General features: G+C 41.6%; 2 protein-coding genes across 2 annotated transcripts; both read left to right on the top strand.

The window, feature by feature from the left end:
• Positions 1-528: 528 nt before the first annotated feature.
• Positions 529-11,229, top strand: r3hdml (R3H domain containing-like). The gene is made up of 8 exons (XM_071915482.2): positions 529-543; positions 2,988-3,314; positions 3,693-3,811; positions 3,980-4,082; positions 4,443-4,558; positions 5,085-5,204; positions 7,541-7,620; positions 11,003-11,229. The coding sequence occupies exons 1-8, from the start codon at positions 529-531 to the stop codon at positions 11,227-11,229; spliced, it is 1,107 nt and encodes a 368-aa protein (XP_071771583.2).
• Positions 11,230-16,983: 5,754 nt separating this feature from the next.
• On the top strand, positions 16,984-22,337 carry hnf4a (hepatocyte nuclear factor 4, alpha). The gene is made up of 10 exons (XM_071915480.2): positions 16,984-17,092; positions 18,352-18,526; positions 18,870-18,964; positions 19,490-19,596; positions 19,732-19,887; positions 20,614-20,701; positions 20,876-21,028; positions 21,203-21,439; positions 21,535-21,657; positions 22,195-22,337. The coding sequence occupies exons 1-10, from the start codon at positions 17,005-17,007 to the stop codon at positions 22,335-22,337; spliced, it is 1,365 nt and encodes a 454-aa protein (XP_071771581.1). The 5' UTR covers positions 16,984-17,004.
• Positions 22,338-22,712: the final 375 nt, after the last annotated feature.

The raw sequence follows: 22,712 nt of genomic DNA, 5'->3' as shown, positions 1-22,712 counted from the left end.
CTCGACAATAAATCCTAGTATATCTTTCATCCAAGGCAATCATAATTGCAATATGTTACCATACTATACCACTTATAAGCAATAGTTCTACATGTGAGAGCCCAACCCCCCAGTAGACCACCTGAAGACAGTTGGATTTTGCTGAGCCTTTAGACAGTAACCTCAAGTATCTCAAACTTCACCTTGATCTAGCTTATGGACCAAACCTCATGTGCACATCTGAGGTCTGTAGGCTAAAGGATGCAAGCTTTGCAGAGCAGACTTAACACCTACAGTTTTTATGATACTAAGAACCACAGTGCAAGCTACTCAGGCTGTTCATTTTTGCATCTGATTCTTAAATATGTATTTTGATGACCATGGTATTTTGCTCACAATTGCTTCTATTTCTACTATTACTTCCACCAACAGGAATTCCCTATACATAAATCATAAGGAGTTTATTCTATATTGAAACAGCTTTATGGTCTGGGATGGAAACTCTGCTATGAATCTGTGAAATTCTTCCCATAACAGCAACGTGCCAAAATGACTGTGGAGAATGTAAGTAAACAGTTAATTGGCATTTGGCCTGGCTCTTGATACGTTCATGTTCATGTCTGAGTCTGAATCAGTGCTCTTATTGTATTCTAGTGATAATTATTCTTGGTCTATAGACCGAGGTCCATAAACATCATCTTAGGAAATATGGTATGTCATCTACAGTTCAAAAAGACTGAATATAGTGTAGCTTTGGCTTTCAATTCAAGTCCAATCAATCATTTTCAAGCATCATTTGTTAATGGACGTCAGAAACAGTAAAAGACAGCCAAGAATACTGTTCTACACATTTAAGCAAAACCGCAATAATAATAGGCTGAGAAAAGAGATTGAAAGAATGATTGGGTCAATTCATCTGAAATCTATCAAAGTCTGCTCTGTAACTAGGTTAAAACAATATGGACCAAGTTCCCTTTCCTCGTGCATAAAATGTGAGCGGGGGACTCACTGGAACGCCCCAGAGAAAGACTACATGTCATTCTTTACACAGACAATCCTTTTTGAGAGGCTCAGGCTGGACGGACCCTTCACAACGTTAAGATTCCTCACATAGGATTGTGCTACGCTGCCGGTCCGTGACATTTCCCATTCTCTCAGACATATTGCAGAACGTTGGGTGGCCGCTGGTTGGTTGCAAACCCATAATTTAGGGGCAGTGGCATGAGCAAGGGATTACAAATGGTTTCCGAATGGTGCGAGTCACGATATGGAAACTCAAACATGAAAAATTATTTCTCAATGGCATCGCATTACCATACCTCAGCTGCTTCAGGAGAGACTGGAAATAATCAGCAGCTACACACATTGGGCCTATGAATATATTCAGTACATGCATCTGAACAGCCAGTTTTTCAGCTGGTCTTGCAGCTTTGCTCTCATTATACGGTTGCTCCTCTGTGGACTCGTGCTCTCAGTGATCTCTGTGACCCCAGTGGCTGTTGAGCCAGTTGGTGCAGTGTACCTTGGCAGCGCCCTGAGTCTCTTGATATAGTATATTACACATGGCAGAGGATCTGGGGCCCTTCCTGGAACCAACAGCAGCTGGAGATGAACGCTGACTCTGCAGCCACTTCAAAAACTGGACCTTTCCCCCCCTTTTGTTTAATACGCATTCTTTACCACGCTGCTCAGTCCTTCCCCAAGGCATGCTTATTTAAACATTTTATTGCGTTTTATTGAAACAACTCAGGGAGGTCAGGGGGCAGCCAAAACATGTGTGCTATTACTAACAGCCTCTTACAAGACAGCCTCAAGCTCTTAATACTAATACTGCTGTCCTAAATCTCATTTAAAATGGAAAGATTGTTATGTGTTCAAATAACAGCTCTTTGAATGAGATATTTTGCTGCTCATCATAATAAGAGATAAAGAGCATTTATTTCATAAAACAAATCAGAGGTGATTTTCAACTTATTAACACAAGGGTGGCCAGTAAAACATTTGATCAGTGTGATTTTTATCCTGGAAAGCAATTTCCTGTGTTTGTGATTTTCACAGCAGTAGAGAGACAAAGAGAGAGAAAGAGAAAGAGAGAAACTGTAAGTTTACATAATGCTTGTGTTGAGAAAGCTAAATCACCTATCAAACGATGGGAGGAAGAAGTATGCAGGAGGGTCTGTGCGTCAGATACCCTCCGAGAGACTTGGCCCAGTTAAATCTCCCTGCCACACATGTCAAGCGGGCTTGTTTGCAAAGGCTGGTGCTTAAGTGAAGATCTCCTCAGCTGCTCACTGCTCACACTGTCGGTCTGAAAGGATCCACTGATGAAGGTATGAGGCTCAGCTTTTACACTGCCTGTGCTTTTCCTCCTTTTGCATAACAAACTTCTATATTGAAGACAATGCAGATTATATTGCAGTTTTATTGTTTAAGTAGTAAGTAAACAGATTATATTACAAATTGCATGTGCGTAATGATGTTTTTGTAAAGAAAGGTAGAATGTGACTTAATAGATTAAGTTCTGTTCATCATGTACTTTCCTTCACAACATTTCAGAGAGCTTAGCAGCACTATTTTAGCCAATATTGCTTTGGATATTTTGTTTCTTTTTAATGACTGTGATGTTTGAATATAGTTGTGGTCAAGCGCACTGTAATATAAACACTTTAGTGCAAGCTCCCATTCAATTTCTCTCATAATTGTCTCAAGCCAGTTAACAGAACAAATTTGGAAATGAAATGGTTCTGATAATAAAACTGAATCCAAGCAATTTTCATCTAATCACGTTACCATTACAGTGTCAATTGACTGGTTTGTTATAAGTCAGCATGTCAAATGTAATGATCTCAGCCTGAGCGCTCACACAAGATTTGTTTCCATTCTTTCCTAATGAATCGTATCAACTTAATGAACCACTCAGCTTGTTATCCTTGATTTGACATTGTCCAGATATAATTAGTGAATACATTACAAATCTGAAATCTGAAAACCTTCTCATTCCTCATCAGAGGCTTGCAAGGACCTGCTGCTGCTCCAACCTCGTCCAGAGGGTAGAGATGGGTGCTGCCTGCCTTCAGCTCCTGTTGGCTGCCATCTTGTGGACGATGCCTCACATGGGAGCTGCCGCCGTGCTGTCGAGCCCCACAGAGCTGCTCAACACGAGCAGAGCTGGATCTGAGGCAGAGTCAGACTTTAAGAACCTCACCGGCAGTGTCGGTGAGCCTCGCAGCAGACGTAAGCGAGCCATTTCCTCCAGGGACGTGAACGCCTTGCTGGATTACCACAACCGAGTCCGCTCTCAGGTCTTCCCCCCAGCTGCCAACATGGAGTACATGGTGAGATCCCCACTGTAAACTGGTAACACTGTGCATTGGATCAGACCAGGGAGACAAGGCACTGCTCCTATCCCTGATCTTATAAATGCTTACAGTGAATGCAGCACAACCAAACTGATAGGGAACAGAACTTACTTTCCTTTGATACCTTTCTGAATAGCATTTTAAGATGATCCTCACACAAAATGATGTGCTTACTTTCTTATTTACGGATACAGAAAACCTGAAAAGCAGGGAGCCAATATATGAAAGTGTGTCTGGTTTCCCATAGTCTTCTTTATAGGAAAAAAGCGGAGTGGTCTGAAGTGTTTTCTTCTCACTGGTCTCTCTGAATTGTTGAACAGCTTCCCTCTCTCACTCTCTTCCTCACCACTACAGGTCTGGGATGAGGGACTGGCCAAGTCAGCTGACTCCTGGGCTTCACGTTGCATATGGGATCATGGGCCAACACAAGCCATGAGATATTTGGGCCAAAACCTGTCAGTCAATTCTGGAAGGTAGTGCAGAGTCAGCTGTTGGTTGTGCAACATACTATCAGCTGTGCAATGGATAGATTGAAATATGAAATGAGAAATGAGATGTTGTACAATAAAAATTTGAATGTTGGAGTTGTATAGTGAGAAATGTATCATGAATGAATGAATGATGTGTGTTTGATATGACAGGTACCGGTCTATCACTGATATGGTAAGGTCTTGGCATGATGAGAGACACCAGTTCTCCTACCCGAACAGATGCAGTGGACCTGTGTGCTCTCACTACACACAGGTACGTAGCTTTCCTAATTATGATTGAGGAATGGATCTGGAGGGATTTGCTCATTTAGTGCATTCATTCTCCCCAAATAACCCAAGAGACCTAAGAGAAACTGTCTTTTCTGGATAAAGTAGTTTTGGACTCTTGGTCTTGGTTTGCTAGGATGCTGGGTCAGCCTTACTTTAGAGTATATAGCTTTCCCAAATGATGAAGAGTTACCACTGTTAACACTGTTAACACTGACCAAACATGATGACAAACTGTTGGCATAAAGTTCTATGTTGATTTGTGCTGTGTTTGATGACATTATGACATTATACAGGATATACATGTGAAAATGTCAGCATCTCTGTGTTTTGTGGTGTGTTTCAGATGGTGTGGGCGAGCACCAACAGAGTGGGATGTGCGATCAAGAAGTGTTCAAACATGTATGTGTTTGGGAGCACCTGGAGGGAGGCCACACTTCTAGTCTGCAACTACTCTATAAAGTAAGTATAACAGATGTATGATGTTGTCTTTACTCATAAGAGGACACACATGTAGTCAGTGCTTACATATTCCCAATTTATACAATGACACACACACACATGCACACATACACACACATTTATATTTTATCTATATTAGGACCGAACAACTGGGATAGCGTGTGATGATATTGGCCTTTCACCAATATATTGGTAATGGTATTTGTTACCCTGATAATGCACAAATAAGATGAGCACAAAAAAGACACAATTACTTATGGTCATTTTTTTTCATGTTTATTGAACATTTAACATTTAAGCAGAGAAAGCAATTGAAAACACATTCCCTGAATATATGTGTGTGTTGTCAAATTGTGGTTGAGTTTGGTCTAGAAAGGGGTTACAAAGATGAATCATGTTAAGTAACAGCAATCCCACAAAAAGACATTGCAATAGATATTGGACCCAAACATCGAAGCAAACCCATACAAAACAAATGCGTAACAAGACCTTATAGGTGACAGCATGTTCTTTATTTGTTTTCCAGAGGGAACTGGGTGGGAGAGGCTCCCTATAAAACCGGGAAGCCTTGCTCCGCCTGTCCATCAAGCTATGGTGGCACCTGCTGGAGAAACCAGTGTTCAGGGGATTCAAAAACCAACAGATGGCAAAGATATTAGAAACAACACAACATTTCTAATTACATTGTTTCCTGATTTAATGGGAAAACAACAACAGATACATATTCACAGTCCATGTGAAGCCCAGTTTTGTCTCATTAAAGCAATGGCTGCAGGACAATTTCGACAAATACAAAATGATTTAGCTGTTCAGTTACCACTATTTCCATGTTTATAGCAAGTTTTTAATAGTGAATGTTTAACACACAATCAAGTTGATCTTTCCTTACTCTGTTTGCTGTTGTCAGTTCTGATCATCCCCACTTTACTGAGAAAATAATATTGAAAACCCAAAGGAAAATCTATTTGAATCATTTCTCTCGTCATCAGATTGTCGTCTGGTGAAAGAAGATGCCTATTTTTATACTTTATAACACAGCCACAGAGATTGTTTGCACTGTTATTGATGGATTTGTTGGTTTAAATGACTTTTGTGAGGCATTGTCAAAAATGAAGCACTTTTGATGTTCTTTTTTTATTGTACAGATGATATTACTGTAGCTATGGATGTGCTATTGATTCTCTTGCGGTGTCCTGTTTCGTACGTTTTTTTCTTTGTTGAATATTTTTGGCTGGAAAAACTGCCAAGTCACTCCTTGAATAAAACAGAAATGTGTTTCATTCACGGATATCTGGGCGCCTGATTGAACATTTATTAAGTTATAAATAACCAATGATTCTGTATCTCCCCATAAATAGCCTGCTGTGCACTACTTGTGTTTATTCACCAACTGCTGCAGGAAATATTTTGCCTTGCATTTCACCTCATTACATCTCTCCATTTACCCTCAGAGGCTTTCTCTGCCATAAAACAGGAGTCTAATGCAGCTTTTATGGTCATAAATATGAGCTGTGCCTCTCAACCGATTCAGGGACAGACACAAGACACACACACATCAGCCACCACTGTCACTACCACAAAGCATGTAGAACAAATGATTTTGAAAACATTTTCCCTAGCAAACAAAAAGCGAATGTTTCCCACAAACAACCTGCGATCAGCACTTTCTGTAAGAGAAACTTGCTTACACTATCGTTTTGTACAGCTCTGCATATTGTAAGTTATTGCACCTATTGTTTTTTGCCAATTTATACATATTTATAATTACAGGCAGTTACTCATTCTGTGATCACCACTTTATGGCTCAACAGATGCCTAATAGAAACTAAATCAGTAAAATGATGTTCACACTCAGTGCAGAATGGGATAAATCAGAATATGAATCAAATACATGCCTCCTATATTAAGTAGTTAGCCCTAATAAATCACCCAGATGATTATTTTTTGGACATGAACTAATAGAAATAATGAAAAATGTGGCTGTGCAGAATACAGGGATATATAGTTTCCATGTCTGTTTGTTGTTCTGTGGTTAAAATTTTGGTACAAAATTGCCTGTGGGCTAATGGAAACAGTGGGATTTCCAGCCAGTTAGACTATGGAAATAACATCTCCTTCTTTTGAATCAAACTTCAGTGGGTGTCCTTCCTCCACAGGTGTCTCTGGCTAATTTAGTCTGTTGTATTAGACAGCTAAGCAGGAAATTACTTATTTTCTCCACCAAAACAAAACTGATTACGTCACTCACATACACAGTCTCTTAGCTGCCACCCTCAGTACATTCTCCACTCCTCTTTCTCTTTTATGTCACTCCCTACCTTCTGGCTCTCTCTCTCCCTTTGTATAAACTCAGTGTTTTTATTCAACTCTCTCATTCACTCTTAATCCATATTCTGAAAAATGTTTCTTTGGCGATGGGAAAGAAGGGGAAAACACGTAATAACTTTATGTCTATTTGAGTTTCTATCATCTTGTTGCTATAGCTACAGCTGCTATATAGATTGGTGTCCATACGAGCCTGGTTACTGTTTAACCTCTCCACCCACATTTGCCCAGATTAGGAAAATCAATAAGATAACAGCAGCAACACCGGCCTTACCTTGCACCAACAACACCCTTCTCACACTAAAGCTCCCTGTGCCAAACTTCCATATTTTACACCTTATGGTTTGAGAATCCTGGGGAGAAGAGGAGTGGATTTAAAACAGATGCTTTGAAAGGGAGAAAAGGAGGAAGACATGGTCAATGTAAATACACAAGTCAGTTCAAGTATGGAACTTCCATTTGGTGAGTACACGCCTTTATTTTTATCACTTTGACTCGGCGGTTTCAGTGAAAAAGATCGAGCGTGGCAGCTGCTTGCTCTCTGTGTCGCTGGTTTGCATGGCCACTGGCTTCACAGCGCCGCTGGATCACAACTGACTCCTGCTAGGCAATATCACCGCCATTTGTGTCTGGGTTTTTCACACGGCTGCAATCTAGGAGGTGTGTCAGAGATATGGAGGCTGTTAAAAAGGCCCTGAAAGCTGCGCCCGACGGTGATGATACACTGGGTCTGACATGTCAGAGTAGTTGGAGAACATTGAGATCGAAGGGACTCAGAGGATGATTTGAACATTTTAAGCTCGGTGTTGTCACCATAATGGTTACGAATAAGTCTTTTGAGACACCGTAGTAATGGATAATGTCTTGTAGCTGTTATCATTCTGGGCATGCTGCAAAATGTCTGGACGCTGAATAATGTCTTGCTGGGGAGTAAAAGTGACTAAGAAAATACAGAAATATGAAATCTGTGATGAAACTTTGCCAAACAGAAAGTGGTTTGTTATTAACCTGGGCTTTGTGTTTAGTTATGGCTATATGATGCAGTGGGGAGTGTGAACTCTTTAAGATTATAGACATATTCCCATTCTTCACATCGACACACACTTCACACCCCTGTACAGGTTGCAAACGCTTCCTGCGTGTGTTTTGATTCTTCTGAACAATCCCCATGGAGGAACTGGCCTCATTGAGCTGCCTAATAGACTAAGCATACTGTGCTGCAGGTGCACATGCAGTAGGTTGGTGTGGGTTTTGTTTTTATGCCAGTGATCATTCATTGAGTGATTTGCATGTCACACTGGGATGTGGAGATGCAAATCAGTTTTTACAAAGCTCTTGAAATGAGCTTTGAAAAGTCAACTGAGTCAAATGAGAAAAATGAATTTAAAAAAGGCACAATGTGGCTAAACAGTTTCCGTGTCCCTCAACAGGCGATGCTATTCTATCTATATTACCCTTTGGGACCATGCAAGGAAGTTTTGAAGCATCCTAGAGCAGTGGACCCCGTCCTACCATGCCTTTCAACAGTTTTTTATTTTTTATTTTATTTTTTTAATAATACCACTGTCAAATGGCTTGGCTCACATCAGCTCTCTGTTCCACTTTGCATTTACATGTCGGTCTATCCTCCACCTCCTGTCCCCCTTTCTTTGCAGGGAGTCAATCCAATCATTCATAAGAACTACACCAATAGTAAACATAATGATATTGAATGATCACCTTCATCATATGGGTTCCTTTACTGATGGGAAGTGTCCCCAAAGATGGCAATATCTCTATCAACAAGACATGAGCATCAATTTTGACAATAATGCTAGCCATATGAAATGACTTTCTCACTAGCCAGTTATAATACCAATGAATATTTATTGGAGATTCTCAAATGCCACCTGAGGCAGCGTTTAACCCCACAATCATGTGACGCAGCTGATCATTATGGCTGTAATGATTAGCACTGACCTTCCAGGCTACATGCCACAAGAAGAACCCCAGACTATTATAGAGAATCCACTACTGAAGGAAGATGTGCTTGTGTTATTTTGACTATATTCTGTGTATTTAGTCGTATAGTATTTGGTCATTTTGGTTATCGTGTCCCTCTGATATTCAAGGCCAATGACAATCTGCAACGTGGTCACAAGCACCGATTATGTTAATTAGCCAACTAGAGACATTCATCCATGAATCCAGAAAGACTGTGTCACCTCCAGCTGGATTATTGAGTTGCACGGTTATCGAGTACAATAGCAACATTTGTTTGGCTTCTATATGCTTGACAAATCTTCCAAAACCAGGACATTTACATTACAAATGCATTTCTTTGGCAGCTGCCTTCTCTAAGCTTCTTTTTGGCCTAGATCGGGTTATACTATGTTTCTTTGTGCAAACAAACAGGTCTGCAAATCACTGCTCAGGTTGCTCCTACTTTGAGTTGTACTGACACAATGTTTCCAAAAAGCATCCAGTTTAACAATACTGAAATTACTGTGTTATGTGCACTGTGAGTGCCCAATCTATATAATGTAGACATACAGCACTAGCAGATAATTACAGCCATCCATCATTAGAAGAACTGAACGTGATGAGATGAGAAAAGTGTGTCAAAGATCTGGACCCACTTCTAATTAATCAGCTTTGACTTGAACACCATAAGTATGCCACAATTTGCAGCCTTTTTCCCCTAATTACTCCTCTAGCCTCAACTACTGAGACACCAAAACAACAAACTTTCCTCTCAGCAAGGAAACCCATTGCCTATACAAGTCACATAACTTCATGTCAGACACATGGGATTAATTGCTCAACGGTCATAACCTGGGCAAACGCTTGAGCTCCGCTGTTCCACAGAATCAGTTGGCGAATGTAAACACGACAACAGCCATTGAACAGCCCCTCAGCGAATGTATGTGTTTGCCTAGGAAGCTGAATGACTTGACAGTGGGGCACTGAGAGGCCTGGCTGCTCAACACAGGCCATGTGAGTGACAGGGACAAAGTTAACAGTAACTGGAGTCACAAACAGAGCCTCTCCTTGACTCAGGGCCGCAACACGTGGCTTGGTTTTTGAGGCGCTGATGGTACATAATGTTTGCAGCAAGGCTATGAATTGGTAACTGGGAAAACACAGTGTGCATAATATAGTGAGTATTAAGGAAGAAGAGTATCATTGAAAGATAGTGTTGGATATAGTTACGATGGCCAAAACTACCCATATACAATGCCTAAAAAGTTCAGGCTCAGGTGTTATGGCTTCTTTATATAGCCATAAATGTCATTCAGTTAAGAAATAAGAGGAATGCAGAATAAGGTGGCATTTCAGTTCACCATGATTTCTATGTTGCTATATCTATGCGTAGTTTTACTTGACTTTCCAATAGCAGTGGGCTGGCACTGGTCGCATAGACATTTCATATGGCACTCACATATGGTAAACAGGTATCAAATCTTTGGTGGGCAGGTATATTCAAACCAAATCTGCATTTTTGCAATATTGAAACCCTTTAGTGGAGAGATTTCTTAGTCTTTATTTTTGTCATCTGGATGAACCAATCTTAAATGTAAACCTTGAGACTGATACTGCTGTATTTCAGCATGGTGTAGGCCGTGTCACTGGCAAGGTGCCTTTTACTGCCTGGAGCCAGCTGGTGAGACTACAGCCTACTGTCCTCTAGTTTGTCCAAGCATCATCATGCGATCAGATAGTTTTTAGTATTTAACAGGGTTGCTTAAGGGCACAGACATAATGCAACTTCTTCATCAGTTATATATTGATTGTCTGAAATAAATTCAATCTCTGGACAAATTTTCAAATTCTAAGAAAAGTATAGCTCTTGTTATAGCAAAGTTACAAAATGGTGTAAAAAAGGAACAAAATCAGCTATACTGAAGGGAAGCATTGTTTAATCTGTCTTCTGTACTGAAATAAAGTATGAAATTCAACCAGTCTAGATGTGCCTCTGTAGTGTTTTACCAAAGTCGGAGCCCCGAGTTAGCATTCTGCGGAGGGTGGGTATTACACACTGTTCACTTGACACCATTAAGCCGGGTGTTCAAGTCTCCAATCAAATCTCATTGTGACAGGCATTAGGGGATTATCCCCGGTTGCCTCGGGCCCTTACAGCCGGCCTGGCGGCCCCCGGCAAGCAACTCTATCCAGTAGCTGTGGCCCTGCTGCTCCCGCCTGCCTGCCTCAGCCTGGCTGGGCCTGAGAGAGCAGCCGAGGCTCATGGGCCTGCACTCAGCTGGCCAGACCGCTGTCAGGCCTCTGCCTTCACAGGGATGTATGGCGAGGATGGGACGCTGCACTTCAACCCAGGTAAAGGAAAAGGAAGCAAGGGGACTTTCTAAACGTGGTGGGGAGAACTACGGGAATTAGTCGGAGCATGTAGATTATTCCAGAGTCGGGCGCAAACAACAAGCTGCTGTTTGTTACTGCAGTAAAACCGTAGAGCTGTTTTCTGGGGAAAGCAAAGCTGCTGGCTGCTAACAGATCAAATAGTGACTGAACTGTAATTGCATATGATGCAGTGATATGTGTTTCTGGTTTACTGTTGCTTAAAGCTTTCAAAAGAAATCTGATCTACAGATGGCAATGAATGTAAAACTGAATTGTTTTGAGTGAAAAAACTATAGAATAATGAATGCTGCATAGAGGAAACAAGTGAAGGGACATAATATCCCGTTTCAACTTGAAAACAAATAAATATATATTACACTATCTTGGCAGTCCAAATTGTTGAACTGCAATGTGATGACTGATTTGGACTGAACACGATGCATTCATCCAACAGCTTGTGGATGATACACAGTATCACACAGCAGTGGGATCAAGTATGGATTTGTGCTTACATGTCCACATGATGGCAGTAGCAGCTAGAGAGTCCAGCTTCAGGCCTGCAGCAGTGTTGTAAAAGGAATAGTTTGGCCTGTGACATTGACATCAAAAATGACGCCGTGATCAGACAACCGGCTTGGCTGTTCAAACAGAGCGAGACAGGCCAAGGAGAGAGAGGCTGAGGGCAGCGTGTGTGTGGGGGGGGGGCGGGGGGAGGGATGACCCCAGTGAGGAGGAATCAGTTGAAAGGACTGAAACTGTCCAGCACCAAAGAAACTAGTGAATACTGCTGCAGTGTCAGTGATGCACTCACTGGGCTGATGATCAGATCACTCTCAAGTCTGCATATCACCCACATGAATGTTAAAGCAATTAGGTTAAAAGTCACAGATGTTTAGGTTTATTTTAACACAGAATATTTGTCAGATGTATTTTCATTCAGGTTTCAAACTGCAGTGATGTCAGTGTTTGTTGTCTGACGGATGCTGCACTATTTGAGGACTATTTGATTTTGGCCCTGCGCTGATAGGATAAGGTTGAATTCCTAAATATTTAGTGTCTTGTTATTCAAGATATTGAGGTTAAATGTCTATTGATCTGCTGATGACAAGAGGCCCTATAGGGAGTCAGGGAGATAAAAGCGCTCAGAGCAAGGCTGCTGACAGAAGTGATCGGGCCAGCAGTCAAAATGAATTCTCAGCAAAACAGAAGTTAATGATTACAGAGGCTTATCACACACTGTGATTGATTTACGTTGCGCATGGGTCTTCATGTTTATTGATGCAATTGTTTACTTATTTGGTGCACAGAGGCTATGTGAGTTTTTCAGTCTGCAAAAACAGCTATGACTGAATATGTAACAAAAAACAAACATACTCCTGTACTTTTAAATATTTTATCTGCAAAATGTTGCAGAACAGTAGAATATTGCCCTCAGCCTGAGACATTACACAGTTGTACTGAAAGGTTGTTTTGATTTAAAGAAATAAATATGTTACAGAAAGAAGTAAGATACAACTAAGTTCCTACAAAGAAATAATCATTATATTAGCAAAAGAAAACATTTTACATTATCAGTGCAAACTCTCATGTGGAGAGTAAGTGAAAAATCATAGCTGTGTGTTATCTTTTCTTCAAACTACATACTTCTCACCTTTATTTGCCAACATCTTTATTACCCAGTAAGGCTATGGGATAAGTAGAACTTGTGCAAAATTAGGCCCTAGTGGTTTATCATTACCCCAAGACCAAATAGTCATTATGGGTGAGGACTATGAGAACCTTTCTGTTGTTTCAGAAAAAAAAAATATGATTTCAACTGGCTCTGCTTTACTCTCTTGGCATTTTTCAGCTATTAAAGTTTGTGTTCTTCATACAACACAATTACCTAAATGCTCCCCCAAAAGTGAGGAAACATGTCTGAAGACAAAATACAAATAACTCAAAATGTTCATTATCTCTTATCTTAGAGTACATTTTATCTTTTTAGTAAATACGGAAAAGCCTCTTTAACACTCCTTCCAATATTTATGCTGTTAAATGACATTCTCCAGTTTAGCACAATGCAAGACCTGACAGCAACGTTTAACTAAGCCCAACACAGATGACGACTTCACTGAAGTAGAGAGGAAGCCCCAAAAGGCTTTGATACACAAAGACTGTAGGCCTCTGAGGCTCTACCACTATTGATCAGTTTAGCTTCACTGGAGTTATCAAGGAAGCTTGATTTCATTTTACATCTGACTGAGCAGAAAAAAAATATTTTACTAAGCTGGGTAAAGGTATTGATTCAGAAGTAAATTAATTCATTATTGATCCAGCACAACTTAACAGACTAAACATGCTAACTTGACAGTGTTAGAAAATGACCACAAAAAGTAATTCGATCTTCACAAAAATCAATATCAGCGTGAACAATGAATGTATTTGAGAATATTCCAGTGACACAGAAAATATGATATTCCCTGGCGAGCCAGAGGGGCTTGCATAAGCTGTGTGATTTGCAGATAGTTATCTGTTGACAAGGTCTTTGCCATGTCACTATACTCACCTATCTCCTCCATCTACTGCAGGAGACGGAGCAGCGGGCTTTTTCTACTGGCCTCAAACATGCTGCAGCAAGCACATTGTCTCTTCTCTTTTACTCTTATCAACATCAACACGCTCCTGGATGTGCATAATAAACACTCACTTTTTGTCTGTAGTGGAGCTCTTTTAAAAAAACAAAATAGGTTCCCAAACAGTGTATTCCAATTCTTATTGACTCTTCCAGGCCATCATGGATTCTCCTTTCTCCCAGCTGCTAGTTCCAGTATTTTGATTTTACTATGAAGCTTCCCTGCCGCTTGCCTTTGAGATCGGACTTGGGGAAATGAAATGTAGTCATTGAGGAGAAGGTACAAATAGGCAGTGGTTACAAATGGAGTTTGGTCAGTGGTCGGAGATTCCTATTCAGAAGATAGACAGGACTTTGTTCACAAACTGGAGTTTGAAGTTTCAAAGGGGAGAATCACACAAGTGTTACATCAGTTCTCGCCGATCCTTTGACTTTTAGCCCCGGGGCAGGGAGTTTGGGTGACTGATTATAAGACAGCACTCTCATCCCATCACAGTTCAACATGGCTTCCTCATGCTGCATGCAATATGACAGCTGAGTGACAGGCAGTTGTGGCCATTGGGGTCGACATTATCACAGCTCTTTGTTCTGCTTCAGCTTGAATAATTGCTTATCATCCACTTTATATACTGGTCTTGAACATTATACGAGGAAAACAATAATGAAAATATGCAACAGTGGGTGCTGAAAGTTTGGGCTTAAGATACATTTTAGGGTCTGTAGTCTTGGATTATCAACATGTGCATACAATGTGTGTATTAGAATTAATCACCAGAATGAAAATGTGCTGCAGTAAGTTTATTTTGTTCAGAGATTTCACAGAGAGCCTTCTGTTTCATACTGCACGTCATGCTATATAGCCTGTGCGTTGTGAGAAAGTACCCACAGTATCTTATAGAATACCCCCCCTCCTCCCCAAAATGCAGACAAGTTATGGGCGAATCTGAAAGTAACTTGTCCTATCTCACACATGAGAACAGTTTGTCAGTGTGTGTGTGATTAAGAAAGCTACAGCCACGCAGATTATACTTTATAGTCCTGTATATGACTGTTCCTTGAGGAGTTCACAGAATTTTAAGATGGGAGCGGTGATAAAAGCGCTTTAATGACAGGGAAGATAAGATTTGTTCCGAGTGACTCATTCATAGCTTCACACAGAATCCCCCCCCATCCCATCCCCTCTGCTTACTAGGTGCTTTGGAATAATGAACAAACTTATTGAGCAAATATGGGCATTGCAGAGGAGCCACATGAATCGAACGTGAAGACATGTTGTAATCGACAGCCGCTGTGTAGACCGGTGACACAACATGCTCCATTTAAGAGCCACGTTTCATACTGTATTATCATTTCTGGGCACAGAGTAATGGTACTTAGGAGTTTGTTTAAAAAGCTGCTAATCATTTCTCTATCATGGGTGTGAGTTAATCAGATTAGTTAAGATGTTCACAGCATTCCCTACATCAAAGGACCCAAGATCAATTAATCTAAATCTATGATCATACATGACAGTTAGAGTGGCTGAAAAGAACAGTTTCTATAGGTTTTAATCATAGGTTGATGACATCCATTTTCATTTCTGATTGGATTAAGAGGGGGTTTTCGTCAATATTTAATCATTGAACAGACTATCTCAGGGTTATTATAACCACCAGGAATGTTATGGTGTTTGCCTGCTGGGAGAGAACTGGATCATTTTATGAATGCTCTATATAATTTGGGTGGATGGTTATCAAGTTCACCTATGTGGGGTTTACTGCTCCGGAGGTCTGGTTGAACCCAAGATCGTTGACCTATTGCTATGTACTGGCACTTTCTCTTCAAATACTAGACTACTGTTTGCCGTGTCACATTCACTTACGCAGAGGAGGCAGTGAATTTGCGCAACCAAAGAATTTATTCCTGAAAGCAATCGGATTCAGGATTGTTGCAGAGAATTGTAGGAAAACAAGAATCGACTTATTTCTTGATGAGCACGTCATCTCAATTATGTTTTATTTTTGTCTCTATTGCCACTCCATTCTCAGACCCTAAGTCACTTTCTATTCAGTAAATGCTTTGGCTAAAAGCTTCCTATAAAAGCATGCTCTTACAGTTATGTGCACAAACTGAGGCTCTAGTCGCCTTTGTGCTGCAGGGTCTGACCTTTAAAGAAATACTGTATGTCGCCTTTATAAATAATTCGCAAACATGAATCACCGAGGCTGTCTCTGTCTCTTTGAGGGGCGACTGCCCCGGCACAGCAGGTTTTGAGCATTTGGATCAGAATGCAGCCTCACGTGCGCCCTGCATTTTCAGAAACAATGAACTCTTTTACATAAAGGCATCAATTTGCTTTAGCAAGAGTTATTTCTCCTGTTCATTATGCTAGAATTAACTGAGATTTACCCGGGGACGTATTACACGTGGAAGTAGGTCTGAATACAGACTAGTGGGTCTCCCTAATGACATATGAATGCCAGGTAAGCTACACCTTGCTCTGCTCTCACCTGCCCTACAACAGATGTGAGACATTGTGATTTGTGTAGTCGTGACAACGCCATGTTATAGAAAGTGTTGAGATACTCGGCTATCAAATGGACAACTGGTTTAAACTGGTGGAAGCGTGATGTGTCACAGAGTGGCACAGGATTGACCTGTTATGGCTCTCATCAGGGAGTTGTTTATCCATTACTGACAGCGGTGTGCAGAGAGAGGGAGAGAGAAAGGGAGAGAGAGGGAGAGAGAGAGAGAGAGAGAGAGAGAAAGGGAGAGAGAGAGAGGGATATCCAAGAGATGAGAGATATCAAAGTTGTGTTATCTCTTCAAAAAAAAAACCCACAACCCTCTGAGGAGGCTAGTTAACCATCAACCAGAGAGATACTCCACCTCTCCTCTGGTTAGAGGCATGAGAGAAGGAGGAGGAGGAGGAGGAGGAGGAGGAGGAGGCGGCTTCTGCTGTCAGTCAGCGGCGGCCTCCGCATAGTCTCCCCTCTCTGACACCACCAGGTCCCCATCACACTCACTGGGCCAGGGATCTACCTTTTACTGGGCGGAGCTAGGCCCAAAAAAAAAAAGAGGGAGGGGGTGAGTGGAGGTGGTGGTGGTGGGGGGGCACATTAGCTTCTTGGACAAGTCTTTCTGCCCCACTGTCAGTTAGTTGAGAATTTGTTTGCCCAAAGCACTAGCAGACATGGACATGGCAGACTACAGCGATTCTCTGGACCCAGCCTACACCACGCTGGAGTTCGAAAACATGCAAGTGCTGGCCATGGGCGCAGGTGAGTCACCTATATGTAGCTCTGCCGATGAACTTTGAGACTTTTACCCGCTTAAAACTTTGGTCAGGGGAGGACAGAGTCGTGATAAAAGGGGTCATTTGTCCATCTGCTTCTGCTTGCAGAGGGACGATCATGTGCAATGGTCTTCTTTTATCGCCTCTTGGTGCGATAGTAAAACATTAAGAGGTTCGGATTTACGAGACTGCGCTCAGTTCTCAATGCATTCTGGTCATTTGGTAGTCGTTGGGAGTGCAGTGTGTGGTGCGATCTTAACCTGTTGAAGCTTGCAGAGTGATGTGGTACTGGTCATATTTCAGCCAGATCGATGACAGCGGATAGACATTCATCCTCTGATGAAGCAGTAGTTTGAGTATCATGAACATCCCTCTCCTGTTACAAACCGTTTGTTCCCACAGATTCTAGGGTTGAGAATTAGGATAGGGATTTTCTGGTGTTGGGGTGATTAATGGTTTTTGAGAAGTTAAGATGACACCGACTTATTTATGTATGCAGTCTCCCATGACTTCTGGCTGTGATCCTGATTCTAAAATGAAACTATTCCCAATGAGAATAAAAAAAAGATGCTTGAAAGTGAACCTCACTACATAAACTATAAATTTACATTCACATTTTGGTATTCTTCTATAATTCTTCTATAACAGATTCTTACTACCTAACTATTCAACTTTTTAATGGTTATCAATAACTAATAACCATTTACAACCTAAAGAATGTTTATGATCATGACAACATGACATACTGTGTGATTGATTTACCCAGTATGATGACTATGAGGGTGACTAGAAGGAAGACTGTCTCCAGTGATTGCCTTTTCAGAGGTAATCAAGCCTACATCAATTATGGTCTGTTGACTTTGTCTGAGCTACTCAGGCAGGTAATAGATCCTAGCAGGTTCTCATGAAGGCTCATTGTGATCAATGGCGCTGATGACTGTACTCACGTCTGCCGTTCACACCTTCTTAAATGAAGCCAGCTCGACTACATGTCTTCAATAAATACATTGTTTGAGAATATTAGGCAATCAAACCATGTTTCCTGATACTTGTTCACTGTCGTATGATTAGCTTTCATAGAAACATTTTCATAAAAGCTGCCTCTGTTCAGTGTCACCCTGTGTCATCCTGTGTATCCCTGTTCCATGTCTAAACAACTGATGACCTAAGGTCTGGTGACCTGATGAGAAGTGTCTCTCTCTCTCTCTCTCTCTCTCTTTGCTCTTCTTCTCCTCGTTGTGCCAGACTCCTCGCCGGCTGAGAGTGCCAGCATGAACGCCGCCAACCACCTGGGGGCGGGCAGCCTGTGTGCCATCTGCGGAGACAGGGCCACCGGCAAGCACTACGGGGCCTCCAGCTGTGACGGCTGCAAGGGCTTCTTCAGACGGAGCGTCCGCAAAAACCACATGTACTCCTGCAGGTGAGAGCACCATGCATCCAAAATGGCTCAAGCATAGTCATAGAAACATGAGAAATCCTGGGTGGTGGGAAATGAATGTGTAATGTTCTCCCCTCCCTTAACCGCTGCTGTTGAGGTGCCATTGAGCAAAGCACTGCACCCCCACAGTGAGTGTGTGACGGTGTGTAACCCTCCCACCCACTGCATTACTCCTTCAGGCTGTTGCTGTAAATAACAATATTTTAGTCATTTTGCCTGGTTAAGGGTTTAAATATTGCATAAAGGAACATAATTGCTTCATTCATTCCAGTTGCTTTTTTGAATCGGCTACAGCACCAGTAAACTTATTCTACTCACTTTCCAGGTTCAATAGACAATGCATTGTGGACAAAGACAAGCGAAATCAATGCAGATACTGCAGACTGAAGAAATGCTTTAGAGCTGGCATGAAGAAAGAAGGTAGGAGCCTTTTATCTTTTCAAAACCGTGACAAACTGTCTCAATCTATAAGCTCAATCTATATGTTTTTGTGAAAAGAGAAGTAGTGATTTTGGCAATCTCTTGCAAGGAAAAAACAAAATTTCCCACTTAATCAGCAAATCACTGTCATAGTGTGAGCTGTCCCATTGAATTGAAGCTACCCGTAGTCGGGGTATGTTGCAACACCCAGGAGAGTAGCACTTTGTTAATGTTCACTCCATGAAGCACTGAAGTCTATGACCAGTTTATGCTGAGCAAACATTTCTGAGCAATAATAGCCATATACTGATAAACATGACAATCTTGGAAGCCTTATTTTTCCTTTAAATGACTCAGCATTCTATCTATTTGTATAGCAAAGTAATGAAGAAAATTAAAAGTTTGTTCTTGTTTTCTTGCATATTCAAATTGTTGAGCTGCATATAAATGCCACATTTTTGTGCTACAGGCCCACGTGTTAGTTGCACTACTGATGGTATAAATGTGTGTGTGTGTGTGTCTCAGCTGTACAGAATGAAAGAGACAGAATCAGCACCAGGAGATCCAGCTATGAAGACAGTAGTTTACCATCCATCAACGCACTCATCCAGGCAGATGTACTGTCGAGACAGGTAAGGCCCGGAGCTGCAGACTAAATCATCTGTGGGATTTACAGGCTCCAGAGCTCTTAGATTTTTCACATCTGACTAGGATGTATCACTGTGACAAGGCGTCTGATGACTCTGCATCTGTATTGCCTTGTGCAGATCACCTCTCCTGGTCCCATACTGAACGGCGACATCAGGACCAAAAAAATCGCCACCATCACAGATGTATGCGAGTCTATGAAACAGCAGCTGTTGGTCTTGGTGGAGTGGGCCAAGTACATCCCTGCCTTCTGTGACCTGCCCCTGGATGACCAGGTAAGACTCATACACAGACAGAGTGTACATAGCTGTATAGACACTCTGGTCACTCATCAACCAGGCGACAACTGCAGCAGCATCAAACCCCAAACCATAAGACTGCAACCACCAAGTACAGGCTACAGGAGTGTGGAGACTGACTATAGACCAGCTATGTCTCTCCTAAAATATTTACCAGAAGAAAGAGAGCTCAATTATTAAAAAGAATATATACAAAGAATGTAATGAGACTTTTTTACATCACGCTCAGTATCAGACTGATCTCTAGGAACATCTTAAACTCCTCAACCGGAGTGGTTAATGTATTTTAATCCTGAGTTAGAATATGATGAGCTGGTTTTAAAGTTATATCCCTCCTCAAAAAAAAGTGCAGAATCATTAACACTGTGATCACCGGGCCTTGGTAACTGATTTGCTGATGTATTAGTGAGGGAGCCAGTGTCTTGAGAGAAATCCGCCACGGTCTTTCTCTTGCTCGCTCTTTGAAGCTTCGATTTGCTCAGTGACCTTGGAATACTGACTTTAGAGAGTGATAGCCCAGTTAAGATGAATACTGGGAAGTCAAGGTAGTGGCTAAGTGTTTAAATCTAGTGTACAATGGAATCTGAGACTTCTAGGCTATATGATACCAAAACATTCAGATTAAGGTATAGTGGGGTCTGTGGGGATCTCATCAAGTTATTACCAGACAGCTAATTATGAAATTAATTCACTGTATTTCAGGTGGCTTTGCTGCGAGCTCATGCTGGAGAACACCTCCTGCTCGGTGTTGCCAAGAGGTCCATGCTTTACAAAGATCTCCTGTTATTAGGTAAAAATTACATGCATGAGTATTTTACCCCTAAAAACAGTCAATCACAGTCTTACTGCCATCACTCAATGTCCGATGCTGCCAGCAAAGTTACTGTTCCATCCTGAACAAAATTCCAATGTATTCTTTTAGACCTCACCCTAAAACACAAACTCCAAACTGATTCTCCTGCAGGAAATGACCACATCATCCCCAGAAACTGCCCAGAGTTGGAGGTGTGCAGGGTGGCAGTGAGGATCCTGGACGAGCTGGTGCTTCCCTTCCAGGAGCTTCAGATAGACGACAATGAATATGCTTGCTTGAAAGCCATAGTTTTCTTTGACCCAGGTACGATTGCTGAATAATCTTTTGGTTTGTGGAAACTATTAGTCCATTTCAGATGAGTGTTTGAATGTCTACCTATTTAGATACTGTATACAGCTCTATGTTGCCTCCCTCAATTATGGGAGGAAAGTTACAACACTAACACATATCTCTATCCCTGCTTTTATTTGCCCGTAGACGCCAAAGGTCTGAGTGACCCGGGAAAGATCAAGAGGATGCGGTACCAGGTCCAGGTCAGCCTGGAGGACTACATCAACGACAGGCAGTACGACTCTCGGGGCCGCTTCGGAGAGCTGCTCCTGCTGCTGCCGACGCTACAGAGCATCACCTGGCAGATGATCGAACAGATCCAGTTCGTCAAACTCTTTGGCATGGCCAAGATCGACAACCTGCTACAAGAAATGCTCCTCGGAGGTGAGCTCTTTTGGATGATTTAGTTTGAACTGTAGATGCTGTATATGCCACAGTACATTGTGAATGACAGTATGTTTGTGCGTTTTGTCTCTCAGGTTCTGCTAATGAGGCTCCACATGCACCTCACTCTCTGCACCCTCACCTGGTTCAGGAGCATCTCAGCAGCAATGTTATAGTGGCCAGCAACATGCCAACGCCAATCCACAATGGTCAAATCTGTAAGTACAAATACAATTAGTATGAAATGTTCTTAGATGTGTAGCACAAATGTTATTGCATCCAAGATTTCACTGTGCTTCTTCAGCTAAAGTATTGTTGTAATGCCACATACAATAGTACGGTGCAAGAATTGGCCAGTGCAGGAGTGGGACCAGGACAATCAAAACCACTAGTCTAAGTGCATTGAAATGAATGATATTTTAACATTAGCAGAGACTGTTAACTTTCCTCACTTGCACCCAGCTCCATGTGCAGCCTAGTCAGGTAGCTGGAAGGACAAACAAGCTTGGCAGAATAATCCTCTAAGTTCTTCACTGAGACTAATCTGGCTTACTTTGTCAAAGGGAACTTCTGTTATTTTTTCTTAACATTTTTAATGCTCTCAGAAATTTCACAAAAGTGCTTATTCCTTGTCTGAAAATTGTGTTGTTCCAAGAAATGTTGCACCGAAGAATGGTAAAAATGGCCACTGTACCCAATTACGCTGTGCTTTCTCACTCTAACTCTCTCATGTACGTTGCTGTTCTACTTTTCAGCCACTCCTGAAACCCCAATACCTTCTCCACCTACTGCCTCCAGCTCAGAACATTATAAAATGGCTCAGGGGGTGATAGCCACCGTGCCCAAGCAGCCGACCTCCATCCCTCAGCCTACCATTACAAAGCAAGAGGCCATCTAACAACCCACTGGATCCTTCTTCCTTTTTCTCAGCATTCAGTTTCTTTTTTTTTTTTATTGTCATGGCTACTGTTTGAAACCAGGGTCTTTATACAGAAGTTTATATATAATCAGCATTGAAGCTGTTGACTTGACTGAAACAGTAAAGTAGCTAAGTGTCTAAATTGTAATTGCAAATATGTTCCTAGCAGATTGCTCTTTTTCAAAGTCTTCAGGGATCCAAACGTCAAAACCCAACTCTTTACAGACTGTTGCTCTGTAAGATCGACATTAAAAGACTGTTGTAGACAGTTTGTTGTTGGGCAACATCACTCAGTGAGTTCCTTCAGCATGGCCTCCATATGTGGATTTCTTGTATTACACAGAAGGCAGAAGT

This window comes from Centroberyx gerrardi, chromosome 14, assembly GCF_048128805.1.
Source record: "Centroberyx gerrardi isolate f3 chromosome 14, fCenGer3.hap1.cur.20231027, whole genome shotgun sequence".
Classification (NCBI taxonomy): Eukaryota; Metazoa; Chordata; class Actinopteri; order Beryciformes; family Berycidae; genus Centroberyx; species Centroberyx gerrardi.
Note: the sequence above shows the minus strand (reverse complement) of the source record. Positions and strands in the feature narration are given on the sequence as shown.

What these genes read in the sequence shown, in the direction of transcription:
- r3hdml (XM_071915482.2), top strand. An exon ending in CTGCCAACATGGAGTACATG is followed by an intron (nt 3,315 to 3,692) that starts GTGAGATCCCCA and finishes TCACCACTACAG; the next exon opens with GTCTGGGATGAGGGACTGGC. An exon ending in TGTGCTCTCACTACACACAG is followed by an intron (nt 4,083 to 4,442) that starts GTACGTAGCTTT and finishes GGTGTGTTTCAG; the next exon opens with ATGGTGTGGGCGAGCACCAA.
- hnf4a (XM_071915480.2), top strand. Translation starts at nt 17,005, where the DNA reads ATGGACATGGCAGACTACAGCGATTCTCTGGACCCAGCCTACACCACG. An exon ending in CAAAGATCTCCTGTTATTAG is followed by an intron (nt 20,702 to 20,875) that starts GTAAAAATTACA and finishes ATTCTCCTGCAG; the next exon opens with GAAATGACCACATCATCCCC. An exon ending in CATAGTTTTCTTTGACCCAG is followed by an intron (nt 21,029 to 21,202) that starts GTACGATTGCTG and finishes ATTTGCCCGTAG; the next exon opens with ACGCCAAAGGTCTGAGTGAC.